This window comes from Salvelinus fontinalis, chromosome 37 (genome assembly GCF_029448725.1).
Source record: "Salvelinus fontinalis isolate EN_2023a chromosome 37, ASM2944872v1, whole genome shotgun sequence".
Lineage (NCBI taxonomy): Eukaryota > Metazoa > Chordata > Actinopteri > Salmoniformes > Salmonidae > Salvelinus > Salvelinus fontinalis.
The window spans coordinates 17,936,202-17,962,957 of NC_074701.1; the positions used below are offsets into that span (position 1 = coordinate 17,936,202).

Here is a 26,756-nt window from a genome sequence, read left to right on the forward strand (position 1 = left end):
TCAATTTAACAAAATTACGCTTTGATCAGCAGCTTCTCTTGTCAGAATGTTTGCTGTTGATAATAGTTATTTTTTCATTCGTAATCCTACGCTTATCAATCATGTTGCAACCGAGCCCTTATAAACCCTACATCTCAAAAAGGACAGCTTTAGAGCAACCTTCCCCCACAATCGCATTGACCTGCATGAAGTTTGACATGCTTGAGCCTGAAAAAGTGGGTCCTCCCATTTTGCCTCACCTATATAGTGTTTATACCTTCCACTCTGCAGGGAGAAGGATACCCGACAGCTGACAGGATCTTCAATTCTCTGCAAACCTACTGTAGGAGGAACATTAACTAACCATGTTGAAGGTACCTCTTTATTTTACATTTATTTTAAATATGTATTTATGCAACCGATCTTCTGAGAACAGTGTAGGCCCAGGGTTACCCAACTTGTTGCCCACAGGTGATTTTATTTGGCCACCCAAGTTGGGGCGGCGGGTAACCTAGTGCTAAAAGCATTGGGCCAGTAACCGAAAGGTTGCTAGATCGAATCCCTGAGCTGACAGGGTAAAAATCTGTTGTTCTGCCCCTGAACAAGGCAGTTAAACCCACTGTTCCTAGGCTGTCATTGTAAATAAGAATTTGTTCTTAACTGACTTACCTAGTTCAATAAAATAAAAATAATAATAAAGTTTTATGAGAAATATATATATATATATCAAAAGTTTGGACACACCTACTCATTCAAGGGTTTTTCTTTATTTTTACTATTTTCTATGTTGTAGAATAATAGTGAAGACAACAAAACTATGAAATAACACATATGGAATTATGTAGTAAACAAAAACCTGTTCAAAAAATCGAAATAAATGTTATGTTTGAGATTCTTCAAAGTAGCCACCCTTTGCCTTGATGACAGCTTTGCACACTCTTGGCATTCTCTCAACCAGCTTCATGAGGTAGTCACCTGGAATGCATTTTACTTAACAGGTGTGCCTTGTTAAGTTAATTTGTGGAATTTCTTTCCTTCATGTTCTGTGCATCTGTATATTCTTTACTTTACGCATAGGGAACAGGCTACTCAGGAGAATGGTGGTCATTAAATAAAGTTGGATCAAAGCTGAATCAATGTCTGCAATATCCCATAATGATCACATTATTGTACAAAACAGAACCAACATTTTTAGCATAGTAGTATAACGTAACACCGCCACATTTTTCTCTCACGTGGTCAACACTCAACACCGTGCGCCACTAGGCAAAATACACAGGTAGGCTATTCTATGGTTTGTTAACACCATCTGCTCACCATTCGAAACAACACTGTAGGGTACTTCGAAACAACACTCTAGACTACTTCGAAACAACACTGTCGGCTACTTCGAAACAACACTGTCGGCTACTTCGAAACAACACTGTAGGGTACTTCGAAACAACACTGTAGGGTACTTCGAAACAACACTGTAGGGTACTTCGAAACAACACTGTAGACTACTTCGAAACAACACTGTAGACTACTTCGAAACAACACTGTAGACTACTTCGAAACAACACTGTAGACTACTTCGAAACAACACTGTAGACTACTTCGAAACAACACTGTCGACTACTTCGAAACAACACTGTAGACTACTTCGAAACAACACTGTAGGGTACTTCGAAACAACACTGTCGGCTACTTCGAAACAACACTGTAGGGTACTTCGAAACAACACTGTCGGCTACTTCGAAACAACACTGTAGGGTACTTCGAAACAACACTGTAGGGTACTTCGAAACAACACTGTAGGGTACTTCGAAACAACACTGTAGGGTACTTCGAAACAACACTGTAGACTACTTCGAAACAACACTGTCGGCTACTTCGAAACAACACTGTAGACTACTTCGAAACAACACTGTAGGGTACTTCGAAACAACACTGTAGGGTACTTCGAAACAACACTGTAGACTACTTCGAAACAACACTGTAGACTACTTCGAAACAACACTGTAGACTACTTCTAAACAACACTGTAGACTACTTCGAAACAACACTGTAGACTACTTCGAAACAACACTGTCGACTACTTCGAAACAACACTGTAGACTCCTTCGAAACAACACTGTAGACTACTTCGAAACAACACTGTAGGGTACTTCGAAACAACACTGTCGGCTACTTCGAAACAACACTGTAGGGTACTTCGAAACAACACTGTAGGGTACTTCGAAACAACACTGTCGGCTACTTCGAAACAACACTGTCGGCTACTTCGAAACAACACTGTAGGGTACTTCGAAACAACACTGTAGGGTACTTCGAAACAACACTGTAGGGTACTTCGAAACAACACTGTAGGGTACTTCGAAACAACACTGTAGGGTACTTCGAAACAACACTGTAGGGTACTTCGAAACAACACTGTAGACTACTTCGAAACAACACTGTAGACTACTTCGAAACAACACTGTAGACTACTTCGAAACAACACTGTAGACTACTTCGAAACAACACTGTAGACTACTTCGAAACAACACTGTCGACTACTTCGAAACAACACTGTAGACTCCTTCGAAACAACACTGTAGACTACTTCGAAACAACACTGTAGGGTACTTCGAAACAACACTGTCGGCTACTTCGAAACAACACTGTAGGGTACTTCGAAACAACACTGTAGGGTACTTCGAAACAACACTGTCGGCTACTTCGAAACAACACTGTAGGGTACTTCGAAACAACACTGTAGGGTACTTCGAAACAACACTGTAGGGTACTTCGAAACAACACTGTAGGGTACTTCGAAACAACACTGTAGGGTACTTCGAAACAACACTGTAGGGTACTTCGAAACAACACTGTAGGGTACTTCGAAACAACACTGTAGACTACTTCGAAACAACACTGTAGACTACTTCGAAACAACACTGTAGACTACTTCGAAACAACACTGTAGACTACTTCGAAACAACACTGTAGACTACTTCGAAACAACACTGTCGACTACTTCGAAACAACACTGTAGACTCCTTCGAAACAACACTGTAGACTACTTCGAAACAACACTGTAGGGTACTTCGAAACAACACTGTCGGCTACTTCGAAACAACACTGTAGGGTACTTCGAAACAACACTGTAGGGTACTTCGAAACAACACTGTCGGCTACTTCGAAACAACACTGTCGGCTACTTCGAAACAACACTGTAGGGTACTTCGAAACAACACTGTAGGGTACTTCGAAACAACACTGTAGGGTACTTCGAAACAACACTGTAGGGTACTTCGAAACAACACTGTAGGGTACTTCGAAACAACACTGTAGGGTACTTTGAAACAACACTGTAGACTACTTCGAAACAACACTGTAGACTACTTCGAAACAACACTGTAGACTATTTCGAAACAACACTGTAGACTACTTCGAAACAACACTGTAGGGTACTTCTTCTGAGTAGCCTGTTCTCTACGCATAGAGAATAAACACACATGCAGAACGTGATCCCCACACGCCCAGAAGCTTTGGGAAGCTCCGGATCTTTTAGTCAGCGGATCCCCAAAAAGTTGAATCCGCATCCATGGCCTAAAATAAAAGTGTGTGCTATGGTCATTTCTTATCAAGATTGGGGGTAAATAATCCCTGGGCTGTACATATTTGAAATGTGTAACTAAATCTTGTCAATCGAATGGATTGAGTTGTTTGTGCCAGAAGGACATGGGCCGGAATCACTGGGCCGAAATATGCGAGCTGAAGGCAGCGGCCCACTAGATCACCCCAGGCCACAATTCAACAAAATGTTGACAGTTGATTCATAACCTTAGGTTCGCTAGAAACGTTAAGATATCCTCTGATGGCCCAGATCAGCTCATCAACTCAGTCAGGGAATCACAAACAGTGGCCTGTTATCAGTTTTCACACTTTCAAGTATGTGACAATGGATAGACCCGCTGGTCCGAATGACGACTGCCTCCACATGGAGAGATGAGACATGTGGGTTTCACAAATTTGAATTTCCTGATGCGCAAGGGAAAAAAATTGCGACTTAAGAGATCCGATATCTGTACACCATTCAGCACATTTGTCCATCTTATGTATGTAGTATGTCGTATGTGTTTGTATTTCTGTAACCATGTATGTTTTTGCCTCCCCTATTAGAGAGAGGTTAAGACTTACCAGAGCCTGACAGTTACTGTACTCCGAGCAATAAACAACTGCTCTCATGATTATTGTGAGTCATATTGGTTTCAATATACAGTATGTATATACTTTTCATAGATTTCTAAATTCATTATCAGAGCAGACAGTTATTTCAGTTGAAGATAAAAAGTGAACTATCCCTTTAAGCATTTAATCTCTGATCTGTTTTTACACACAAAATCGTTTCTAACGGTCGTGTTTTGTTTTGCAGGGTCTGAGTCCGACTGTTATGTTACTGTAGGTCTCCCCACAGCATCTGCCAGGACCTTCTGTACTAAGACTGTGCCCAACAGCAAGACCCCAGAGTGGAATGAGAGTTTCCAATTCAGGGTCCACAGTCACGTCAAGGTAAAACCCCTCATACAGTATGCCAATCACTAGGCAGATATAACTCATAGGGACATGGTGTCCCTAAAACATATGTATTTGCATATAGGTAGGTAGGGTGTAATGACAGCAGTGTTGCCAACTTAGCGACTTTGTCGCTATATTTAGCGAGTATTCAGACCCCTTTAGCGACACGTTTTCAAAAAAGTGACTAGCGACAAATCTAGCGGCTTTTTCGGGTGTTATTGGAGACTTTTGGAGACTCTGGCGTGAAAGCGCATATCGTTCTTACTCTTCTCAATGAGCAGCGGGTGCTGCTGTGGGCCCCACCTCGGTCCCAAAGCACTCACAGGTGTAAAAGGTTGCGTCAATCAAATCTGGTATCAGGATAAAATGTGATTCAGAGTCACTGAATATACTTTAATTATTTTTATTTAACACAAGCGATAAATGGTAAATGCAATTTTCATATATACGGGTTCACTGTATCACCACGCAGGGTAAAGCAGAGAACTGACTGAAATAGTACAGACATCTTCTTTTATACTGTGACAGATGTAGTTCCAACTTTAGAGTTGGCCTGTCACAGTAGAGGCTTAGCGTGGTTTAAACTTGCTAGCCTATCGGTGGTGCCCAGGCTGGTCCCAGCCTCACAGCACACAGGATCCAGATATCCGGAAGTGTTTGTTATGAAGTTTGAGCTGAGTTGTCGGTGGCTACACTGCTCAGTTCCTGTTTTCTTGTTATTCAGCATTTTTCCATCTTGTCTCAACCTTCTGGTTAGCACAGTCGACACCCTAGATTAACAACAGCTTTTCTGCAGTCACGCTATGTTTTGTGATTAACATGTCCTATTTCTTTAAGGCATATATTTCTGTTAAAAAGAGAACAAAACCATCCTTCACACAGGCGGCCCAGTCCTCGCACAGCAGTCCCTCCCAGCTGCAGTCAGAGCAGGAGATGTTCACCCCTCCGGTCCAGACTGCAAATGAATCGCGCATGCGGGAAGCCGCCGCTGGCTGATCCCGCCCTGGCTTACATTCAGGGCGGGATGTAAATGTAAAAAACGAAACTATAAAAATAAAATCAAAAAACTAAGGAACTCCGCCAGAGTGTCTCTTTGGGTCACTTTTGCCGGTCCCAAGCCCGGATAAAGGAGGAGGGTTGGAATTCTGAATCGACAGAATAAAGTCAGCTGTAGTTGTAAACATATTTAGGGTGTTTTTTACTCACTTGTTGTCTCACCCACATTCCTCTCTCCTACAGCGTCCATCACAATTACATGCACATGGCCAATTATGAAAATTAGGTGATGATGTACTTTTGTGACTTTTAGGACAGCCAATAGCTACTTTCCTTACTGAGGAGTTGGCAACATTGAATGACAGTGTAGCTACACATTTTGGGTGTTCGGGCATGCTGGTAAGTCACATCCCTTGGAATCCCCTTAAGGCCGCTACACACTTTAAGCAAACTACGCAAATGCAGCGACGTACTTTTGTGCAGCTCAAATAACACATTTTATTGTAACACCAATTTAATTTTAAAACATAAAAATGCATTCTACCCGACTTTGCTTTCACAAACACCTGAAAAGCTAGTTTGGATGCATTTTTCCCCCTTAAATATATTGAAAATAATAGGTTATGGTGTTATTTCACATGCCATGGAACAGATTAGAATTGCAAAAGGAATGCATTATCTTGTGTGAAAATTCCGGGTAAGTTCCAGAATGAGAGTTTATAGACTTACTAGTTTTGCATGTGTAAACAAACATATACTGTAAATCAAAATACAGTACATCCAATCGTGATAAAGAGATGCCCTTGTCTTTTCAGAATATCATAGAGTTGAAGATGTACGATGAGGACAGTTTCATTGGCAAGGGCGATGACCTGTGCTCCATCGTAGTGTTTGACGTCAATAAGCTCACCCCTGGGAAGAAGAAGACCAAGACCTTCATCTGTGGACCGGTAGGACTATTCTAGCGCTAAGGAATATAACTAGAATATGTATTTAATGAATCATAACCTTAGTCTCCTATGCCTCCTCTCTATTTCAGACCAAAGATGAATTGTGGGTGGAGTTTGAGTTGCTGGAGAGGTGAGTGTCAACTTTGACATCCATGCCATTTTGGGACCGCTATCAAAGCAGAAGATATTGAAATGTTTTGTTGTAACAACCCTTACAAAAAAGCACACGTGAAATAGCTGTTTTCACATGTTGAGCTTAAATTTCACCTGTGGAATTGCAAGTTCACATGTGAAAAACAATCTCATTTGCAGTTTCATATGTGAAAAACGTTCAAATGTGATTGATTCTCCACATGTGAAAGTAAAAATTAAATTTGCAGTTTCACATGTAAGAAAACATTTATTCATTTAGCAGACACTCTCACTTAGTTGGCTCAGGGATTCGAACCAGCAACCTTTAGGATATTGGCCCGAAGCTCTTAACCTCTAGGTTACCTGCCACTCTTAACCACTAGTTTACCTGCCGCTCTTAACCGCTGGGCTACCTGCCGCTCTTAACCGCTAGGCCAATGGTGTGCCTCCAAACAATTCTAAAAGTATTTTCAGGTGTTCTACCTAGGGCTGTTGCAGTGACCGTATTGCCGCCACACCAGGTGGTCAGGAGTCATGAAGGCAGTCAAATTCCATGTGACCGTATAGTCACTGTAATTAGGCTTCTCCAAGCTCTGATGCTGCTGGTCATTAGTAGCCTACCAAACTTGCTAGTTTACAATTGGCTCATTCATCCCCCTCCTCTCCACTGTAACTATTCCCCAGGTCGTTGCTGCAAATGAGAACGTGTTCTCAGTCAACTTACCTGGTAAAATAACGGTAAAATAAATAAATAAATAAAAAAACTGCCTGGTACTCAGCACTCTACTGTCCCTCAAATAACTCTGACATCAATGAAAATGTAATCGAAAATCTAACCAAACACTTCATGAGAGCCCATGAGCTCATGTTGCGCAACATTTCAATAGGCTATGCAATTGCGTGAGAAAACTGAGTGATGGCCTCTATTAAAAAGAGGAGGATCCCATCAGCTTTCTATAGGCTAGGCCTACTAAACTCAGCAAAAAAAGAAACGTCCTCTCACTGTCAACTGCGTTTTTTCAGCAAAATTAACATGTGTAAATATTTGTATGAACATAACAAGATAACAAGGCTGATCAAGTTCCACAGACATGTGACTAACAGAAATTGAATAATGTGTCCCTGAACAAAGTAAAGTAACAGTCTGGCCACCGGCTGCATTAAGTACTGCAATGCATCTCCTCCTCGTGGACTGCACCAGATTTGCCAGTTCTTGCTGTGAGATGTTACCCCACTCTTCCACCAAGGCACCTGCAAGTTCCCGGACACCCTCCGATCCAACAGGTCCCAGACATGCTCAATGGGATTGAGATCCGGGCTCTTCGCTGGCCATGGCAGATCACTGACATTCCTGTCTTGCAGGAAATCACACACAGAACGAGCAGTATGGCCGGTGGCATTGTCATGCTGGAGAGTCATGTTAGGATGAGCCTGCAGGAAGGGTACCACATGAGGGAGGAGGATGTCTTCCCTGTAACGCACATCAGTGAGATGCAATGACAACAAGCTCAGTCCGATGATGCTGGGACACACTACCCCAGACCATGACGTACCCTCCACCTCCAAATCGATCCCGCTCCAGAGTACAGGCCTCTGTGGAACACTCATTCCTTCGATGATAAACGCAAATCAGACCATCACCCCTGGTGAGACACAACCTCGACGATCAGCTGTCTGTCCTGTCTCCCTGTAGTGCTGTTTGAGGCGTCTCACAGTACGGACATCACAATTTATTGCCATGGCCACATCTGCAGTCCTCATGCCTCCTTGCAGCATGCCTAAGGCACATTCACGCAAATGAACAGGGACCCTGGGCATCTTTCTTTTGGTGTTTTTCAGAGTCAGTAGAAAGGCCTCTTTAATGTCCTAAGTTTTCATAACTGTGACCTTAATTGCCTACCGTCTGTAAACTGTTAGTGTCTTAACGACCGTTCCACAGGTGCATGTTCATTAATTGTTTATGGTTCATTGAACAAGCAAGGGTTTAAACCCTTTACAATGAAGATCTGTGAAGTTATTTAGATTTTTACGAATTATCTTTGAAAGACAGGGTCCTGAAAAAGGAACGTTTCTTTTTTGCTGAGTTTATATTTATTACTCAGCTTTCCTAATTTTAAGCACTTTGCTTATATTTACAACAGGAGTATAGCCTACCTGGCTGGCATGAAAATGAACCACGGGAACAGCGTCCTCCATTCGCTATTTAAGTGCATCAATTACATGTATTTTTTCCTGCTGCCCCTGTTTCGATACAGGTGCATGATAATGGTCCATTCTAAATAAAAATAGAAATTTACACAAATATTATTTTGTATATGTAAAAACAAGATTAAATCAAGAATAGTCTGATGGGTGACAATATTAGCCTATCACTTGTGAATTATATAGTATCACTTGTGAATGATGCCCAGAATAAGAAACAATGTCTTTTTTTGCGCGACTTTTTCTAATCATAGTCGCACACCTCATGTAGCCTAGCCCATGCCTATATGTTTGATAAGGTTTGTATCACAACTAAAGTGGCCAAATAAATTAAGCACATTAATATGCTTTACAAGGGGTGTAGAGCCTAACTGGCATACATAAAGCGCATGAGTTTCAAGTTTGGGGAAAATAATTTTCACCATAAAAATGTGCCTTTATAATTAAAGCATTACATGCATAATTGCATTTATGGTCACTTTTGATAATGGTGTTTTCTGCTAATGGAACATTTGGCTGATAGCCTACTACCATGTGCGCATTCCTACGCTTATAATGTGAAGAAATATCCAAATAGCTTCTCAAGATCTTAAGCTAAACGTTCTGATCTGTTGCGTCAGCCACACTGCGTAAAACATTTTTTGGAATGCCATTGGTTTTATTAATTTGGGATCTATTGCATCCCACAACTGTCCCTGACCTATGTTTGGAATATTTATTTATTGCACAGAATAGAAAAGGTCAACTTTTGTACTATGGGAGATAGTAGATTGACATAAGCTAGTGCTTTTGCTGTTCGTTAGGCCTACTCATCTTCTTGGCTGATGAAAAGTAAATGTGGACAGTTCTTCCAATATCTTCAATATGCACCTCAGAATTGGATAAGGGCGCCCACAGTTGCGTCCCCGATGCGTCTGTCTTCACTTGTAACCTGTCAGAAAGACCCGATCACTTGATGGAGAGCCATGTGAGTGAACGGTGATTGTCAGTGCGCACCTCTCAGGGAGAAGGGCACAACCACCACTGGCCGCAAAAGGCATGGATTTTTTAGGGTGCATTATGGCCACAGAAGGGAATGCCACCGTTAAATTCCAGGCATTATCAAGTGCTTGTCAAATTGTGAATGAGTGACGGATGAAGTGTGTACAGCCTGCGCAAAAAAAAACCTGAGCTCATGCCTTTCAAGTGACTTTTAAAAAATCATCATTAGAGTTGCATCATGCAGCCTTACAAAGTATTAAAAATCAAAACATATAGAACAACGTTTGTAGAGCAAATATATATTTCTTTGTTAAACGGCTCATCACACTTCCTCAAATTGTTTGGAGAAAATATCCCATCAATTTTATTCATCATACTATAAAATAATGCCACGGAATTCTAAGCAAATCTTGTCTGCTATATGAACTAGTGTAGCCCACAGCCATTTGGCGTAGCCACATCAGGACCTAATATAAGGACAACTCAGAGTATGCTATTCTGGTCTTCTGAAATAGGCTGGATTTTCTTCATATCGTGCTTCTTTAGACCTGTCTAAAGTAAATAATAGATTTATTGTGAAGTGTAGGCTATATTACATTCATTTATTAGACTTTTTTAAATGTAGATATTAATCAGTGGCAGTGGAAGCCAGGAGATGCTAAATGTGTTTATGTTAATTAACGGTCAATCACCACGAGACCAACAGTTATTTGTGTGACAATCACCGGCTGACAATATTTTGTGACTGCCACAGCCCTAGTTCCGCCGCAAACTGTCATAAACAAATCTCACAAATATCTCCTAGCGACTATCTAATCAACGCAACATTGACATTATCCCACGCCTGGTTAGCCACTATTGGCTTAAAAAGCCAATTCATTTCCAGCAATATTGCCCCTCTGTCCGTGTGGTGCCGCGTTTGTTTATCACTCCCATGTGTAGCTAGTGGATGTGATAATCTTCTTGTGGGTTGACAAATACTTTCCCCAAAACCTTTAAATTGAATGTTAATTGTAAAGTAGGCTTTCCTGTCAGAAGTATATCATGAGTAAGTACAGTATATCATTTGTATCTATTATTTGTTATTTGCAAACTTTGCCATGAGCAGCTGCAGTACAGAACCATCTCTAGACCGGCACATTGCACATTCCTAACTTGCTAGACGCTCAATTAAAGGGCCAGATGCGCAATTAAAGGGGAAATACACTCAAAAATCTAAATTTGTTTGTTTTCTTCCAGACCAATTAAAAAATATATATGATTTAAGCATTGACATGTTGCATTGACAACATCTAATGTCATTGTTTCTCTATGAACAATTGTAATTTTAAGAGTGGAAAGTACAACTAAGAACATCATTTGGGAAAATATGAAATAGAATTTGCGTGAAAAAAATATTTTACCAGGTATATTGACAGACAACACTACAACACAACTACTGCACTACTTTCTCTTGTACACTAAGGACCCGAGGAAGAGTTGCAGGTGAGAGGAGAATAATGTTCCTATTTGAAAGCTAGAAAGAAATGACTAGCTCGTGACATGTTTCATTTTTTAAAAGGAGCTCTCATGCTATAAAAGGTTGGAGACCCCTGCGCTAGGCTACCTGTCTCCAATGTTTGTAAACAAAGTAAATGTAAACAAGCGCTGTGTAGCCTAAAAGCATTGTTAAAACTAATTATGATGTCATGGATGGTCAGTCCTTGCATCCATAGCATAGCCGAGGGGTCCCCAATTACAGTTGAAGTCGGAAGTTTACATACACCTTAGCCAAATACATTTAAACTCAGTTTTTCACAATTCCTGACATTTAATTATAGTAAAAAATCCCTGTCTTATGTCAGTTTCTTAACTTTTTCACCACTTTATTTTAATAATGTGAAACGTCAGAATAATAGTAGAGAGAATGATTTATTTCAGCTTTTATTTCTTTCATCACATTACCAGTGGGTCATACGTTTACATACACTCAATTAGTATTTGGTAGCATTGCCATTAAATTGTTTAACTTGGGTCAAACGTTTTGGATAGCCTTCCACAAGCTTCCCACAATAAGTTGGATGAATTTTGGCCCATTCCTCCTGACAGAGCTGGTGTAACTGAGTCAGGTTTGTAGGTGCGAGCAAGGAAAATGACCACACATTTTCTATAGGATTGAGGTCAGAGCTTTGTGATGGCCACTCCAATATCTTCACTTTGTTGTCCTTAAGCCATTTTGCCACAACTTTGGAAGTATGCTTGGGGTCATTGTCCATTTGGAAGACCCATTTGCAACCAAGCTTTAACTTCCTGACTGATGTCTTGAGATGTTGCTTCAATCTATCCACATAATTGTCTTTCCTCATGATTCTATCTATTTTGTGAAGTGCACCAGTCCCTCCTGAAGCAAAGCACACCCACAACATGATGCTGCCACCCCCGTGCTTCACGGTTGGGATGGTGTTCTTCGGCTTGCAAGCCTCCCCCTTTTTCCTCCAAACATAAAGATGCTCATTATGGCCTAACAGTTCTATTTTTGTTTCATCAGACCAGAGGACATTTCTCCAAAAAGTACGATCTTTGACCCCATGTGCAGTTGCAAACCGTAGTCTGGCTTTTTTATGGCGGTTTTGGAGCAGTGGCTTCTTCCTTGCTGAGCGGCCTTTCAGGTTATATCGATATAGGACTCGTTTTACTGTGGATATAGATACTTTTGTACCTGTTTCCTCCAGCATCTTCACATGGTCCTTTACTGTGTTTCTGGAATTGATTTGCACTTTTCGCACAAAAGTACTTTTTTTTTTTTCTTTTTTTGTTTTTGTCATTTAGTAGACGCTCTTATCCAGAGCGACTTACAGTAGAGTGCATACATTTTATTACATTTTTACATACTGAGACAAGGATATCCCTACCGGCCAAACCCTCCCTAACCCGGACGACGCTATGCCAATTATGCGTCGCCCCACGGACCTCCCGGTTGCGGCCGGCTGCGACAGAGCGTTTGGAAATTGCTCCCAAGGATGAACCAGACTGGTGGAGGTCTACAGTTTTTTTTTCTGGGGTCTTGGCTGATTTCTTTTGATTTCCCCATGATGTCAAGCAAAGAGGCACTGAGTTTGAAGGTAGGCCTTGAAATACATCCACAGGTACACCTCCAATTGACTCAAATGATGTCAATTAGCCTATCAGAAGCTTCTAAAGCCATGACATAATTTTCTGGAATTTTCCAAGCTGTTTAAAGGCACAGTCAACTATGTAAACTTCTGACCCACTGGAATTGTGATACAGTGAAATAATCTGTCTGTAAACAATTGTTGGAAAAATTACTTGTGTCATGCACAATGTAGATGTCCTAACCGACTTGCCAAAACTATAGTTTGTTAACAAGAAATGTGTGCATTGTTTGAAAAACGAGTTTTAATGACTCCTACCTAAGTGTATGTAAACTTCCGACTTGAACTGTACATTCATCCGTGGCCCAATTTTTCCATGAGTGGATGGTCGCGGTGCCGGAACATAGTTATAAATCATTTGTACAGAATCATTTTAAAAAACTGAATAATTTCAAACTTTAATTACATTAAGATACAAACAAATATGCCTCTCTATTACTTGGGAACAGATTTCAGAAAATAAAATCACGCAATTTAATTTCCTGGTGATTTTACAGTCTTTTATATCCGACAACAAAAATGAATACAAAACAAATAAAATCACCCGTGTGCTGAATTTGGACAGTGGGCTGCCTATTGGGGAACTCTGTAGTCTATGGATTTGAGAGTGGTTGCAATTCTCCAGCACCATCCCTCAGCTTTTTACCGAAACTGGAGGGGAGAACGCTTTGTTAATGTTTCAATTAAGGATTGCTGCTTTAAACACCTTTTTTTGTAAGGGAACTACTTCCATGACTGAAAAAAAGTTTGTTTCTCGTGTTCCCTGTTTGCAGTAAAGAGCCTGCTGGCGAGTTTCTCTCTAATGGTGTACTAGTGGTAAGGGCATTCATTTGGTTTGCTGATCATTCTAAGGCAAAGTCAACATCACAAGGATGGTCAGAGATGGATAATGATGAGGTCAATAATGACAGGACAAATTATTCACACCCCTTTTTCCATATTTTGTTGTATTACAGCCTGGATTTTAAAATTGATTAAATTGAGGTTTTGTGCCACTGATCTACACACTATACCCCATAATGCCCCACAATTTTGACAAATTAATAAAAAATGAAAAGCTGAAATGTCTTGAGTCAATAAGTATTCAACCCTTTTGTTATGGCAAACCTAAATAAGTTCAGGAGTAAAAATGTAACTTAGCTTAACAAGTCACATAATAAGTAGCATGGACTCCCTCTATGTGCAATAAAGGTGGTTAACATGGTTATTGAATGATTACCCCATCTCTATACCCCACACATCTTTATGGTCCTTCAGTCAAGTAGTGAATTTCAAGCGCAGATTCAACCACAAAGTCCAGGGAGGTTTTCTAATGCGTCACAAAGGGAATCTATTGATAGATGGGTAAAACATTTTAAAAAGCAGACAATAAATATCAGTTTGAGTATGGTGAAGTTATTAAATATGCTTTGGATGGTGTATCAACACACCCAGTCACTATAAATCTACAGGCGTCCTTCCTAACTCAGTTGCCAGAGATTAAGGAAACCGCTCAGGGATTTCATCATGAGGCCAATGGTGATTTTAAAACAGTTTAGTGGCTGTGATAGGAGAAAACTAAGGATGAATCAACAACATTTTAGTTACTTCACAACACTACCCTAAATGACAGAGTGAAAAGAATACAGTGTACATAATACAACTATTCCTAAACCTAAACCCTGTTTGCAATAATGCTCTAAAGTGTGGCAAATAAATTAACTTTTTGTCCTGAATACAAAGCATTATGTTTGGTCAAACACATCACAACACATTCATATTTTCAAGCATGCTATGGATATACTTGTCATCAGCAAGGACTAGAGAGTTTTTGGGGGGCATTAAAAAAAAACTGAATAGAGCTGACCACAGGGAAAATCCTAGAGGAAACCAAGTACAGTCTGCTTTCCAACAGACAATGGGAGACAAATTCACCTTTCAGCAGGACAAAAACTTTAAAATCAAGGCCAAATATACAGTACACTGGAGTTGCTTGAATGTTCCTGGAGTTGCTTGAATGTGGCCTAGTTACAGTTGTGACTTAAATCGGCTTGAAAATATATGGCAAGACTTGAAAATGGCTGTCTAGCAATAATCAGCAACCAACTTGACAGAGTTTGAAGAGTTTAAAAAATAATAATAGGCAAATATTGTACAATACAGGTGTGCAAAACTCTTAGAGACTTTCACAAAAAGACACAGCTGTAATCACTGCCAAAAGTGATTCTAACATGTATTGACTCAGGGACTTCAACACTTATTTAATCAAGATATGTCAAGATAGTGTTTTATTTTTTCATAATTCTTTAAAAACAAAATTTTTCTTCCACTTTGACATTACAGAGTATTTGGTGTAGATCAAAAGACAATTAAATTAATTTTAATCCCAATTTGTAACATAACAAAATGTGGAATATGTTAAGGGGTATGAATACCATCTGAAGGAACTGTACATGTAATATAATGCTGTACAAAATTAAGGCAAATAATTCACAACCACGAACAGAAGGCTATTCTATATGCTGATTATTGTAGTATACTTTGTCCTAGGCCTCCCCATTCTCTACTGTGGATGTGAATGTAGAAAAGCTGATGACCACTGCCAGTGAGTATCATTCAAATTATTATCTACTGTATCAGGTCTGCTTATTTTTCCAGGTGCCTGTTGAACATAGTTTGGCCTTTACTTGACTCAGAACTTTCTTCTTTCATTTTATATCAGTCTAAAGACTGCCCCTGCTGCAAAGTTGCTTGCAATGTCATCATGAGTCATCAGTTTCTGGTTTGAACTAGTTTTGTCTGTTTTAGTGTGAGGACATGCCTGGGGGATGTCCACTCAGTTGCTCCCCTCTGTCTAGTCCTATCTAGTAGAGTGATCATAAGGGGCCACTTATTCTCTAAATACCTCCCAATGTATGTTCTGCCTGCCTGCCTGCCTGCCTGCCTGCCTGCCTGCCTGCCTGCCTGCCTGCCTGCCTGTCTGTCTGTCTGTCTGTCTGCCTGCCTGCCTGAGCGAGCATAATCAGACCGGTCTACACAGGATATTCATAGATCACTGAACTGAGCAACCACATCTATGTTGTTATTGTTCCAGTGGCGCAGAATGTGGTCCTGAAAATGCGTGGGGCCTTTCCAGAAGAGCATAAGATTCTTGCTCCTGAGAAAACATCCAACCTGACCAAAACTCTGCGCTACTACATCAACAGAGACCTGGAGACAGAGCTTTGCGTGAGGGTGCGGTTAACTGATCCTTCACTTGACCAATATCTTACCCATCTTTATACAAGTTCCATATGATTTAAAAAAAAATCCACAATCATATTTTTTGTATCCCCAGGATAAATTGGGTCAGGTAGAAGATCCAAATGTCACTGGCTTATCTACTGCTCTGCACCTTCCAGCCAGTAATGATTTCAAAGTATCTTTACCTGTGGGAGAGGTACAGTAGACCTAATTTAAGTCTTTGCACCCTTCTAGTGTGTGCATAAAGTGCCAAGGAAAGCTTATTGATGAACGATGTTTATAAAGCCCATATGATTTACATGGACACTCCCCCTTCACAGGACATGGTGGATCTACATTTGAGAACAGAGGACTGGTAAAAGTGCTTTCCTTTTTATGAAACAAACCATCAGTATTTGAAGAGTTTCTTTCCAAAACGCTATATATCCATTTTCAGAAATATTAAAATAGCTTGTATTGTTTAAAGAAATTATGAAAGAGATTTGTGCGTTTTTTCTCTATCTAATCATGGCATGGCATTGTTCAATGACAAGCATGTATTTGTTTAATATCTTTCACTTGACGGTTTCATTTTAGAGAGACAAATAATCATGTTTTTTGCCAAATGCTATATATCTGCCTCAGTTACAGAGAAATAAGTAGTACAGCTAAGGCCGGTTGTGATACAGCCCTGGATCGAACCAGGGTCTGTAGCGACGCCTCTAGCACTGCAATGCTGTGCCTTAAACAGCTGCGCCACTTGGGAGTATATATATATACACCGTACCAGTCAAAAGTTTGGACACAGCTACTCATTCAAGGGTTTTTCTTTATTTTTACTATTTTCTACATTGTAGAATAATAGTAAAGACATCAAAACTATGAAATAACACATATGGAATCATGTAGTAACCAAAAAAGTGTTAAAAAAATCTAAATATATTTTATGTTTGAGAATCTTCAAAGAAGCCACCATTTGCCTTGATGACAGCTTTGCACACTCTTGACATTCTGTCAACCAGCTTCATGAGGTAGTCACCTGGAATTTATTTCAATTAACAGGTGTGCCTTGTTAAAAGTTAATTTCTGGAATTTCTTTCCTTCTTAATGTGTTTAAGCCAATCAGTTGTGTTGTGACAAGGTAGGGCCGGTATACAGAAGATAGCCCTATTTGGTAAAAGACCAAGTCCTTATTATGTCAAGAACAGCTCAAATAAGCAAAGAGAAACGACAGACCATCATTACTTTAAGACATGAAGGTCAATCAATCTGGAACATTTCAAGAACTTTTAACGTTTCTTCAAGTGCAATCGCAAAAACCATCAAGCGCTATTAAGAAACTAGCTCTCATGAGGACCGCCACAGGAAAGGAAGACCCAGAGTTACCTCTGTTGCAGAGGATAAGTTCAATAGAGTTACCAGCCTCAGAAATTGCTGACAAAAGAATGCTTCACAGAGTTCAAGTAACAGACATATCTCAACATCAACTGTTCAAAGTAGACTGCATGAATCAGGCCTTCATGGTCGAATTGCTGCAAAGAAACCACTAGTAAAGGACACCAATAAGAAGAAGAGACTTGCTTGGGCCAAGAAACACGAGCAAAGGACTTAGACCGGTGGAAATCTGTCCTTTGGACTGAGTCCAAATTTGAGATTTTTGGTTCTAACCGCTGTGTCATTGTGAGACACAGAAAAGGTGAATGGATGATCTCCGCATGTGTGGTTCCCACCGTGAAGCATGGAGGAGGAGGTGTGATGGTGTGGGGGTGCATTGCTGGTGACACTGTCAGTGATTTGTTTAGAATTCAAGGCACACTTAACCAGCATGGCTACCACAGCATTCTGCAGCGATATGACATCCCATCTGGTTTGTGCTTAGTGGGACTATCATTTGTTTTTCAACAGGACAATGACCCAAAACACACCTCCAGGCTGTGTAAAGGCTATTTTACCAAGAAGGAGAGTGATGGAGTGCTGCATCAGATGACCTGGCCTCCACAATCACCTCACCTCAACCCAATTGAGATGGTTTGGGATGGGTTGGACCACAGAGTGAAGGAAAAGCAGCCAACAAGTGCTCAGCATATATGGGAACTCCTTCAAGACTGTAGGAAACCATTCCAGGTGAAGCTGGTTGAGAGAATGCCAAGAGTGTGCAAAGCTGTCAGGGAGGCAGAGGGTGGCTACTTTGAAGAATCTAAAATCTAAAATATATTTTGATTTGTATAACACTTTTTTGGTTACTACATGACTCCATATGTGTTATTTCATATTTTTGATGTCTTCACTATTCTACAATATAGATAATAGTAAAAATAAGAAAAAACCCTTGAATGAGTAGGTATGTCCAAACTTTTCACTGCTACTGTATATATATATTTGTAATAATAATTTAATACAGTAATATGATATCTGTATATAAAACATTTACATTTGACATTTTAGTAATTTAGCAGATGTTCTTATCCAGAGCGACATACATTAAGTGCATTGATTTTAAGATAGCTAGGTGAGACAACCACATATCACAGTCAAATAAATATACAGGATGCGAACCTTCCATTCCAGCTAGACAATGGATTTGCAAAAAAACACATCTAAAATCTATTCATAAAAAATCTGAGAACAGTAATATTTTACACACACATGAAGGTATCCGTAAGCAATCATTTCTGATGAAAAAACACAACAAATTGGTTGATATAGATGGAAATAAACTCTTAATTTCATTCAGAAGAATGCAAACACGTGGCATATTTAGTTGTTATTAATGTGTGTACGTGTGTGTGTGTGTGTGTGCGTGTGTGGGTTCGTGCATGGGTGGGTGTATTGTATGGCCTCTGTAAATCCACAGCCCAGACATTGAATTTAAGGTGCGTCTTGATTTTGACATCCCTCCGGAGGAAAAAGAATTCCTGAAGAAGAGAAAGGTGCTAGTGGGTCAGGCCTTACGAAAGGAGTTGGGCCTCACCTCTCCCCCTGACCCTAAAAAGGTACATGGTGATGATTTTTATGCACTAATTTACCCACTGCACTAATTGCTGCTTATCATCCATAATTTCAACACTAATGGAGACTGAATGTTGATGCTGACCAAATTTGTTTGTCTTTTTTCAGTCTCATTGTTGTGGGGAAATTGTTCATTTCTACTGTGGTGTGCAGATGTCGTCCACTGTCACTATGATACAAGTCTCAACAGAATGTGTTAAAACGGATTGACCTGGGGGCCTCCCGGGTGGCGCAGTGGTCTAGAGCTAACACTCTCTAACTGGTAGAGTGCTAACTGCGCCACCAGAGTCTCTGGGTTCGCCCCCAGGCTCTGTCGCAGCCGGCCGCGACCGGGAGGTCCGTGGGGCGACGCACAATTGGGCTAGCGTCGTCCGGGTAAGGGAGGGTTTGGCCGGTAGGGATTTCCTTGTCTCATCGCGCTCCAGCGACTCCTGTGGCGGGCTGGGCGCAGTGCGTGCTAACCAAGGGGGCCAGGTGCACGGTGTTTCCTCCGACACATTGGTGCGGCTGGCTTCCGGGTTGGAGGCGCGCTGTGTTAAAGAAGCAGTGCGGCTTGGTTGGGTTGTGCTTCGGAGGACGCATGACTTTCGACCTTCGTCTCTCCCGAGCCCGTACGGGAGTTGTAGCGATGAGACAAGATAGTAATTACTAGCGATTGGATACCACGAAAATTGGGGAGAAAAGGGGATAAAAAAAATTAAAAAAAACGGATTGACTGACAGATGGAAGATCCAACCAGAGTTGTTGTTTGTCTTTCTTCCCCCAGTTGCCTGTTATAGCTGTGGTTGGCTCAGGGGGAGGGACCAGAGCAATGACCGGCCTGTATGGCAGTCTGAAGGGGCTGCAGAGATTGGGCCTACTGGACGCTGTGAGCTACATCACTGGTGTGTCAGGCTCCACATGGTGAGCATGGCATTTATCTCCATTGCAATTAAATCTGCAGTATACTATAAGCTGAATGAATGAATGAACAAACAAACAAAAACTCAGAAACAACATTTTGTCACTTTGAATTTTTACTCTGTAATATTTATAAATATTACATATAAATATTTATAAATATTACATATAAAAATAAAAGTATAAATATTTTTACTCTGTAATCTCCACAGTACTGTAACCTGTCTTCACTTACTAAGTTTATACTACTGAGACTCCTACTTACCGTAAGTGACATAACACATTCCTGTTCAACAGGGCCTTAGCCGCCCTGTATCAGGAAGCAGATTGGTCACAGCGTGATATGGATGAGTCCATCTCGGCTATGGAGGAGGAAATCACCAAGTGTTTCCTCAGTGCCTTCACCACTGAGAAGCTGCAGTACTACAAACACCAGATGGCAGAGAAAGAGAAGGAGGGACATATGGTGTCACTCATAGACATGTGGGGTCTGGTCATTGAGCACTGCCTTCATGGGAAGGTACAGCAGCCTCCTGTACACTCATACTTTACAATACACACTGTACTAATCACACTGCAATAGGAAGAAGTTCCGCAGAAATGGATTTGTCGCCTGTAATTATAGTGCCTTTAATTACATTGAAACTATGAGATGTTTTTTCTACAGACACACTATTATGTCTTTCACACTGAGTTATGATACTTTACATAATGCGTTTTGCGAATTTGGTTGCAGCAGCGTATTTGACAGATTGATTTCTCCCAATGATGTATATAAACCCTGGATTGCTGACGCTATTGGCCATTGAGAGGCTTTGAAGCCACCCGTTAGCCATATTGGTACTCCCCAGTAGGAGCAGTCCTCAATGGTAATGAATGGAATTCTAAAGTATTTCAATTAAATGTTTCAAGGACAAAATTACATGTATTTAAGTATTTTTTGTTGTGGTGGGTACAGTAACATTAGTAATCTCTAAAAAATATACTTTAAGGAAAATGTATATTTAGCTCACATAATATAATTTCAAAGTATACATTAAGGTGTCTGTAAAATAATTGTGGTAAAAACAAATATAGACATTAATAAATGCATTATATAGCTTCAAAAATACTTTTTTACTTCGGTGGGGGAGTACCGAGATGGAGGCACGGTGGTATCATCACGGCGCCCCCCTGTCAGTCATCTAGTGTATATATAAATCATTGGTGAGAACTCTAACAACCAAGAACCAACCTCTGTCTTCAGCCTATGTGGATTGCTAGAGTTTACCAGAGATTAATCTGATTAAATGAGTAAAATCAAATAGCAGGATGATTGCTGGTAGGCACGGAACACAATACAATGACTATAGGATCGAGCAGATCCAGAAACATGGGTAAATCAATCCTGTCAAAACAAAGCATGACTGACATGACTATTTGTTACACCCGCTAAAGAAATGAACCAACAAATCAGAAAAAAAACAGAGGGGCAGAATTGGCTCTTCACTTAGATAGTAGATGAGATGTACCCGACCTAGTATTAAACTTTGTAACTGTGTGGCGATCTATATAGTCTTAGTTATTGAGAGGCAGCTCTCTATTTGAATGGTGCAGGGTTGGCTGGCAACCTGCTTTCTCAGTCAAGTCTCTCACACTCCACACTGTGGGTCTGGGAGTGTTTATCACCAGGTCTCTCTGATGTCACAGCAAGCCTTGCTCGGTGCTCCAGTCAGCTACTTCAGCCTGGCTGTCACTACCCATGGAATGTGGGGATTGTGGTGCTTTAACTCCCTGCTATCAACCAACCACCATCTATGATCCAAACAACCCTTTCAGAATAGAATAATTGTGGCAAAAACGAATGTAGACATTAATACATGCATTTTTATAGCTTCCAAAATATGTTTTACAATGGTGGGAGAGTGCCAAGATGGAGGCACGGTGGCCTCAACACAGCGCCCCACATTAGTGTTGTATATACTGTATAAAACATTGATTTCTCCTGTGGGGTTTGTAGAAGAAAACCAGTACCCTGTCTGACCAGCAGAAGGCAGTATCAGAGGGCCAGAACCCTTTACCCATCTGTACTGCTGTCAACCTGAAGGACGGAGTGAAAGGCACCACAACTGAGTTTGGTAAAGCTGTTCTAGGAACTTATGTTTGATATGTATTTTAATGAAACCCAAACAATGGTCCACATGTTGAAGCAAGGAATATTGTAACATCATTTTGATGGTGTTAACTTATGTTATTTACATATCCTTATGTATGCAGTTATACACTAAAAACGTTTTTGTAGTGGGAGGGGACACATAGATAAAATGCCTTACAACCGATTGACAATAGCAGTTGCAGTATAAATTACCTATACATTTAATAATAAATTAACAATTTGTTTATCTTTATATTCCTATCCTTTTAGAGTGGTGTGAGTTCACACCATACGAGGTGGGCTTCCAAAAGTATGGGGCCTATGTCCATGCGGAGGACTTTGGGAGTGAATTCTACCTTGGTCACCTGGTCAAGAAACATCCAGAGATGCATATCGCCTCTCTGCTTGGTGAGAGAACACTTACTTGTGTGTGTGCATGCGTTTCACAGAGAGAGAGAGAGAGATATACAGTTGAAGTCAGAAATGTACATACACCTTAGCCAAATATTTTTTAACTCAGTTTTTCAAAAGAATTCCATGTCTTAGGTCAGTTATGATCACCACTTTATTTTAAGAATGTGAAATGTCAGAATAATAGTAGAGAGAATGATTTATTTCAGCTTTTATTTCTTTCATCACTTTCCCAGTGGGTCAGAAGTTTACATACATTCAATTTGTATTTGGTAGCATTGCCTTTAAATTGTTTAACTTGGGACAAATGTTTCAGGTAGCCTTCCACAAGCTTCCCACAATAAGTTGGGTGAATTTTGACCCATTCCTCCTGACAGAGCTGGTGTAACTGAGTCAGGTTTGTAGGCCTCCTTGCTCGCACACGCTTTTTCAGTTCTGCCCACACATTTTCTATAGGATTGAGGTCAGGGCTTTGTGATGTCCACTCCAATACCTTGACTTTGTTGTCCTTAAGCCATTTTGCCACAACTTTGGAAGTATGCTTGGGGTCATTGTCCATTTGGAAGACCCATTTGCAACCAAGCTTTAACTTCCTGACTGATGTCTTGAGATGTTGCTTCACCAGTCCCTCCTGCAGCAAGGCACCCCCACAACATGATGCTGCTACCCCCGTGCTTCACGGTTGGGATGGTGTTCTTCAGCTTGCAAGCGTCCCCCTTTTCGCTCCGAACATAACGATGGTCATTATGGCCAAACAGTTCTATTTTTGTTTTATCAGACCAGAGGACATTTCTCCAAAAAGTACGATCTTTGACCCGATGTGCAGTTGCAAACCGTAGTCTGTTTTTTAAAATTATGGTTTTGGAGCAGTGGCTTCTTCCTTGCTGAGCGGCCTTTCAGGGTATGTCAATATAGGACTCGTTTTACTGTGGATATAGATACTTTTGTACCTGTTTCCTCCAACATCTTCACAAGGTCCTTTGCTGTTGTTCTGGGATTGTTTTGCACTTTTCCCACCAAAGTACGTTCATCTCTAGGAGACAGAACGCATCTCCTTCCCGAGCGGAATAACGGCTGCGTGGTCCAATGGTGTTTATACTTGCGTACTATTGTTTGTACAGATGAACGTGGTACCTTCAGGCGTTTGGAAATTGCTCGCAAGGATGAACCAGACTGGTGGAGGTCTACAGTTTTTTTTCTGAGGTCTTGGCTGATTTCTTTTGATTTTCTAATGATGTCAAGCAAAGAGGCACTATTTGAAGGTAGCCCTTGAAATATATCCACAGGTACACCTCCAATTGACTCAAATGATGTCAATTAGCCTATTAGATGCTTCTAAAGCCATGACATCATTTTCTGTAATTTTCCAAGCTGTTTAAAGGCACAGTCAACTTAGTGTATGTAAACTTCTGACCCCTTGGAATTGTGATTCAGTTAATTATAAGTTAAATAATCTGTCTGTAATCAATTGTTGGAAAAATTACTTGCGTTATGCACAAAGTAGATGTTCTAACCTACTTGCCAAAACTATAGTTTGTTAACAAGATATTTGTGGAGTGATTGAAAAACGAGTTTTAATGACTCCAACCTAAGTGTATGTAAACTTCCGACTTCAACTGTATGTCACAATATACCTGCCACTAATGATATATGGATTTCAATGTAAATGCAATACTTTCTACAGTGTGTGAACCTTTGCCTCTGTGTTGACAGGTCTTTGGAGCAGTGTCTTCTCTCTTAACCTGACCCAGCTTTGGGACTTTGCAACTGGAGGTCAGACATCCTGGAGCACATGGCTGGGGCAAGATGTCAACAAAATAGGTCTCTAACATGTATATTTGGTGTTTTGTATTTATTAGGATCCCATTAGCCGCTGCATAAGTATTAGCTACTCTTCTTGGGGTCAAAATGACATATTACATAATACAGAACATTATTAGTCAAGGACTGAAATATGTCACAAATAGCCTACAAATCAAATGTATTTATATAGCCCTTCTTACATCAGCTGATATATCAAAGTGCTGTACAGAAACCCAGCCTAAAACCCCAAACAGCAAGCAATGCAGGTGTAGAAGCACGGTGGCTAGGAAAAACTCCCTAGAAAGGCCAAAACCTAGGAAGAAACCTAGAGAGCAACCAGGCTATGAGGGGTGGCCAGTCCTCTTCTGGCTGTGCCGGGTGGAGATTATAACAGAACATGGCCAAGATGTTCAAATGTTCATAAATGAACAGCATGGTCAAATAATAGTAATCACAGTGAACAGGTCAGGGTTCCATAGCCGCAGGCAGAACAGTTGAAACTGGAGCAGCAGCACGGCCAGGTGGACTGGGGACAACAAGGAGTCATCATGCCAGGTAGTCCTGAGGCATGGTCCTAGGGTTCAGGTTCTCCGAGAGAGAGAGAGAGAGAAAGAAAGAAAGAAAGAAAGAAAGAGAGAATTAGAGAGAGCATACTTAAATTCACACAGGACACCGGATAAGACAGGAGAAATACTCCAGATATAACAGACTGACCCTAGCCCCCCAACACATAAACTACTGCAGCATAAATACTGGAGGCTGAGACAGGAGGGGTCAGGAGACACTGTGGCCCCATCCGATGATGTACATACAGTACATACACACAATATTATGTCGAATATATATATATATATAGTACAGTGCAAATTGCAATACAAAATATGTAAAAATGGCTGTCTCCTTGTGCAGTAAGGTGTTCTTTTATCTGTTTTTGAAACTGATTTTAATGCTAGCTTGAGTTACCTGGGGTGGCAGAGAGTTCCATGTAATGGCTCTATTTCATACTGTGCGTTTCCCAGCCTCTGTTCTGGACCTGGGGACTATGAAGACTCTTCTGGTTGCTTGTCTTTTGCTGTACCGATGAGAGTCCAAACTGTGTGCCCACTGCTTGAACAGACAGTTCGGTACCTTCAACACATCAATACCTCAGACAAAGATCAATAGTGATGCGGTCAATTTCTCCTCAACTTTGAGCCAGGAGAGACTGACATGCATGTTACTGACACTTTCCCTCCGTGTACATCTAAGTGCTATACTTGCTGCTTTGTTCTGGACCAACTGCAATTTACATATGTCCTTCTTTGCCGCACATGACCACACAGCTGGGCAGTAATCCAGGTGCGACAAAACTAGGGCCTGTAGGACCTGTCTGGTCTATTGAGACGTCAAGAAGGCAGAGCAACGCCCTATCATGGACAGACCTCTTCCCATTTTCGCAACCATTGAGTCTGTTTTAACCATGACAGCTTGCTATCTAGGGTTACACCAGGCAGTTTAGTTTCCTCAACTTGCTCAATAGCCACATTATTCAAAAATTGATCTAAACGAGGTTTAGCGTTGAGCAAGTGATTTGTCCCATAAAGTATGCTTTTCGTTTTTGATATATTTAGCACCAGCCTATTGCTAGTCACCCATTCTAAACCTGACTGGAGCGCTATGTTAAGTGTCTCAGTTATTTATTTTACTGTTGCAGCTGACATACTGCTCTGCCAAACTCACAATAAACTCTGTGTGGCAATGTTTGAGATGTTTGACACCACTCCGCTTCTTCCTCTAAAGAAAATGACAATGAACCAACCACCCTGGACACCTACCTCTTCAAGCCTATCACTAACACTGCCTCATCGCTGACCAGCTTATTTACCAGCCGGCCAGTCATCACTCAGATCTACAACTTCATGCGCGGGTTCTTCCTGCACCGGAACTACAAAGACAACAGAAAGTTTACATCCTGGAAAGGTGCCATGCATGAACCACCCGAACTATTGCTGTTAAACCAAATTCAACATGGATTTACTCAAACACTGTTATACAGTGTGTGTGTGTGTGGCACCAGCAGTCTATTTATGCATTGTATTATTAATGCATGTAGATTCAGATTATTTTTGTGAAGTTTTTCTCCCAATCTTGATGCAGATATGCATCCAGATGCCTTCCCCAACAGACTGACTCCAGCTGACCCCACACTCTACCTGGCAGACTCTGGGTTCTCCATCAACACAGGCTGTCCCCCTGTCTTGAGACCAGAGAGAGGTGTTGATGTCATCATGTCCCTCAACTATTCGTGGTGCGAGGATCAATTCAAAGTAAATGGGTTGAGTTTATGAATAATACAAGAGTGAACTTAATTTGCTAGATCCACAT

At 40.8% G+C, this 26,756-nt stretch overlaps 1 protein-coding gene across 1 annotated transcript in view; it reads left to right on the forward strand.

Moving 5' to 3' along the window:
• Window positions 1–271: 271 nt before the first annotated feature.
• The window catches only part of pla2g4f.1 (phospholipase A2, group IVF, tandem duplicate 1), a 28,055-nt gene continuing 1,570 nt past the window's right edge, over window positions 272–26,756 (forward strand). The window contains exons 1-18 of the mRNA XM_055902233.1: window positions 272–353; window positions 4,126–4,198; window positions 4,379–4,515; window positions 6,333–6,467; window positions 6,557–6,597; window positions 13,708–13,750; window positions 15,464–15,518; window positions 16,008–16,147; window positions 16,251–16,352; window positions 16,477–16,511; window positions 18,990–19,128; window positions 19,911–20,047; window positions 20,342–20,564; window positions 22,044–22,161; window positions 22,449–22,586; window positions 24,303–24,410; window positions 26,172–26,351; window positions 26,529–26,698. Coding sequence (XP_055758208.1) covers window positions 345–353; window positions 4,126–4,198; window positions 4,379–4,515; window positions 6,333–6,467; window positions 6,557–6,597; window positions 13,708–13,750; window positions 15,464–15,518; window positions 16,008–16,147; window positions 16,251–16,352; window positions 16,477–16,511; window positions 18,990–19,128; window positions 19,911–20,047; window positions 20,342–20,564; window positions 22,044–22,161; window positions 22,449–22,586; window positions 24,303–24,410; window positions 26,172–26,351; window positions 26,529–26,698 — 1,983 coding nt within the window. The 5' untranslated portion in view covers window positions 272–344. The remainder of the gene's footprint in view (window positions 354–4,125; window positions 4,199–4,378; window positions 4,516–6,332; window positions 6,468–6,556; window positions 6,598–13,707; window positions 13,751–15,463; window positions 15,519–16,007; window positions 16,148–16,250; window positions 16,353–16,476; window positions 16,512–18,989; window positions 19,129–19,910; window positions 20,048–20,341; window positions 20,565–22,043; window positions 22,162–22,448; window positions 22,587–24,302; window positions 24,411–26,171; window positions 26,352–26,528; window positions 26,699–26,756) is intronic.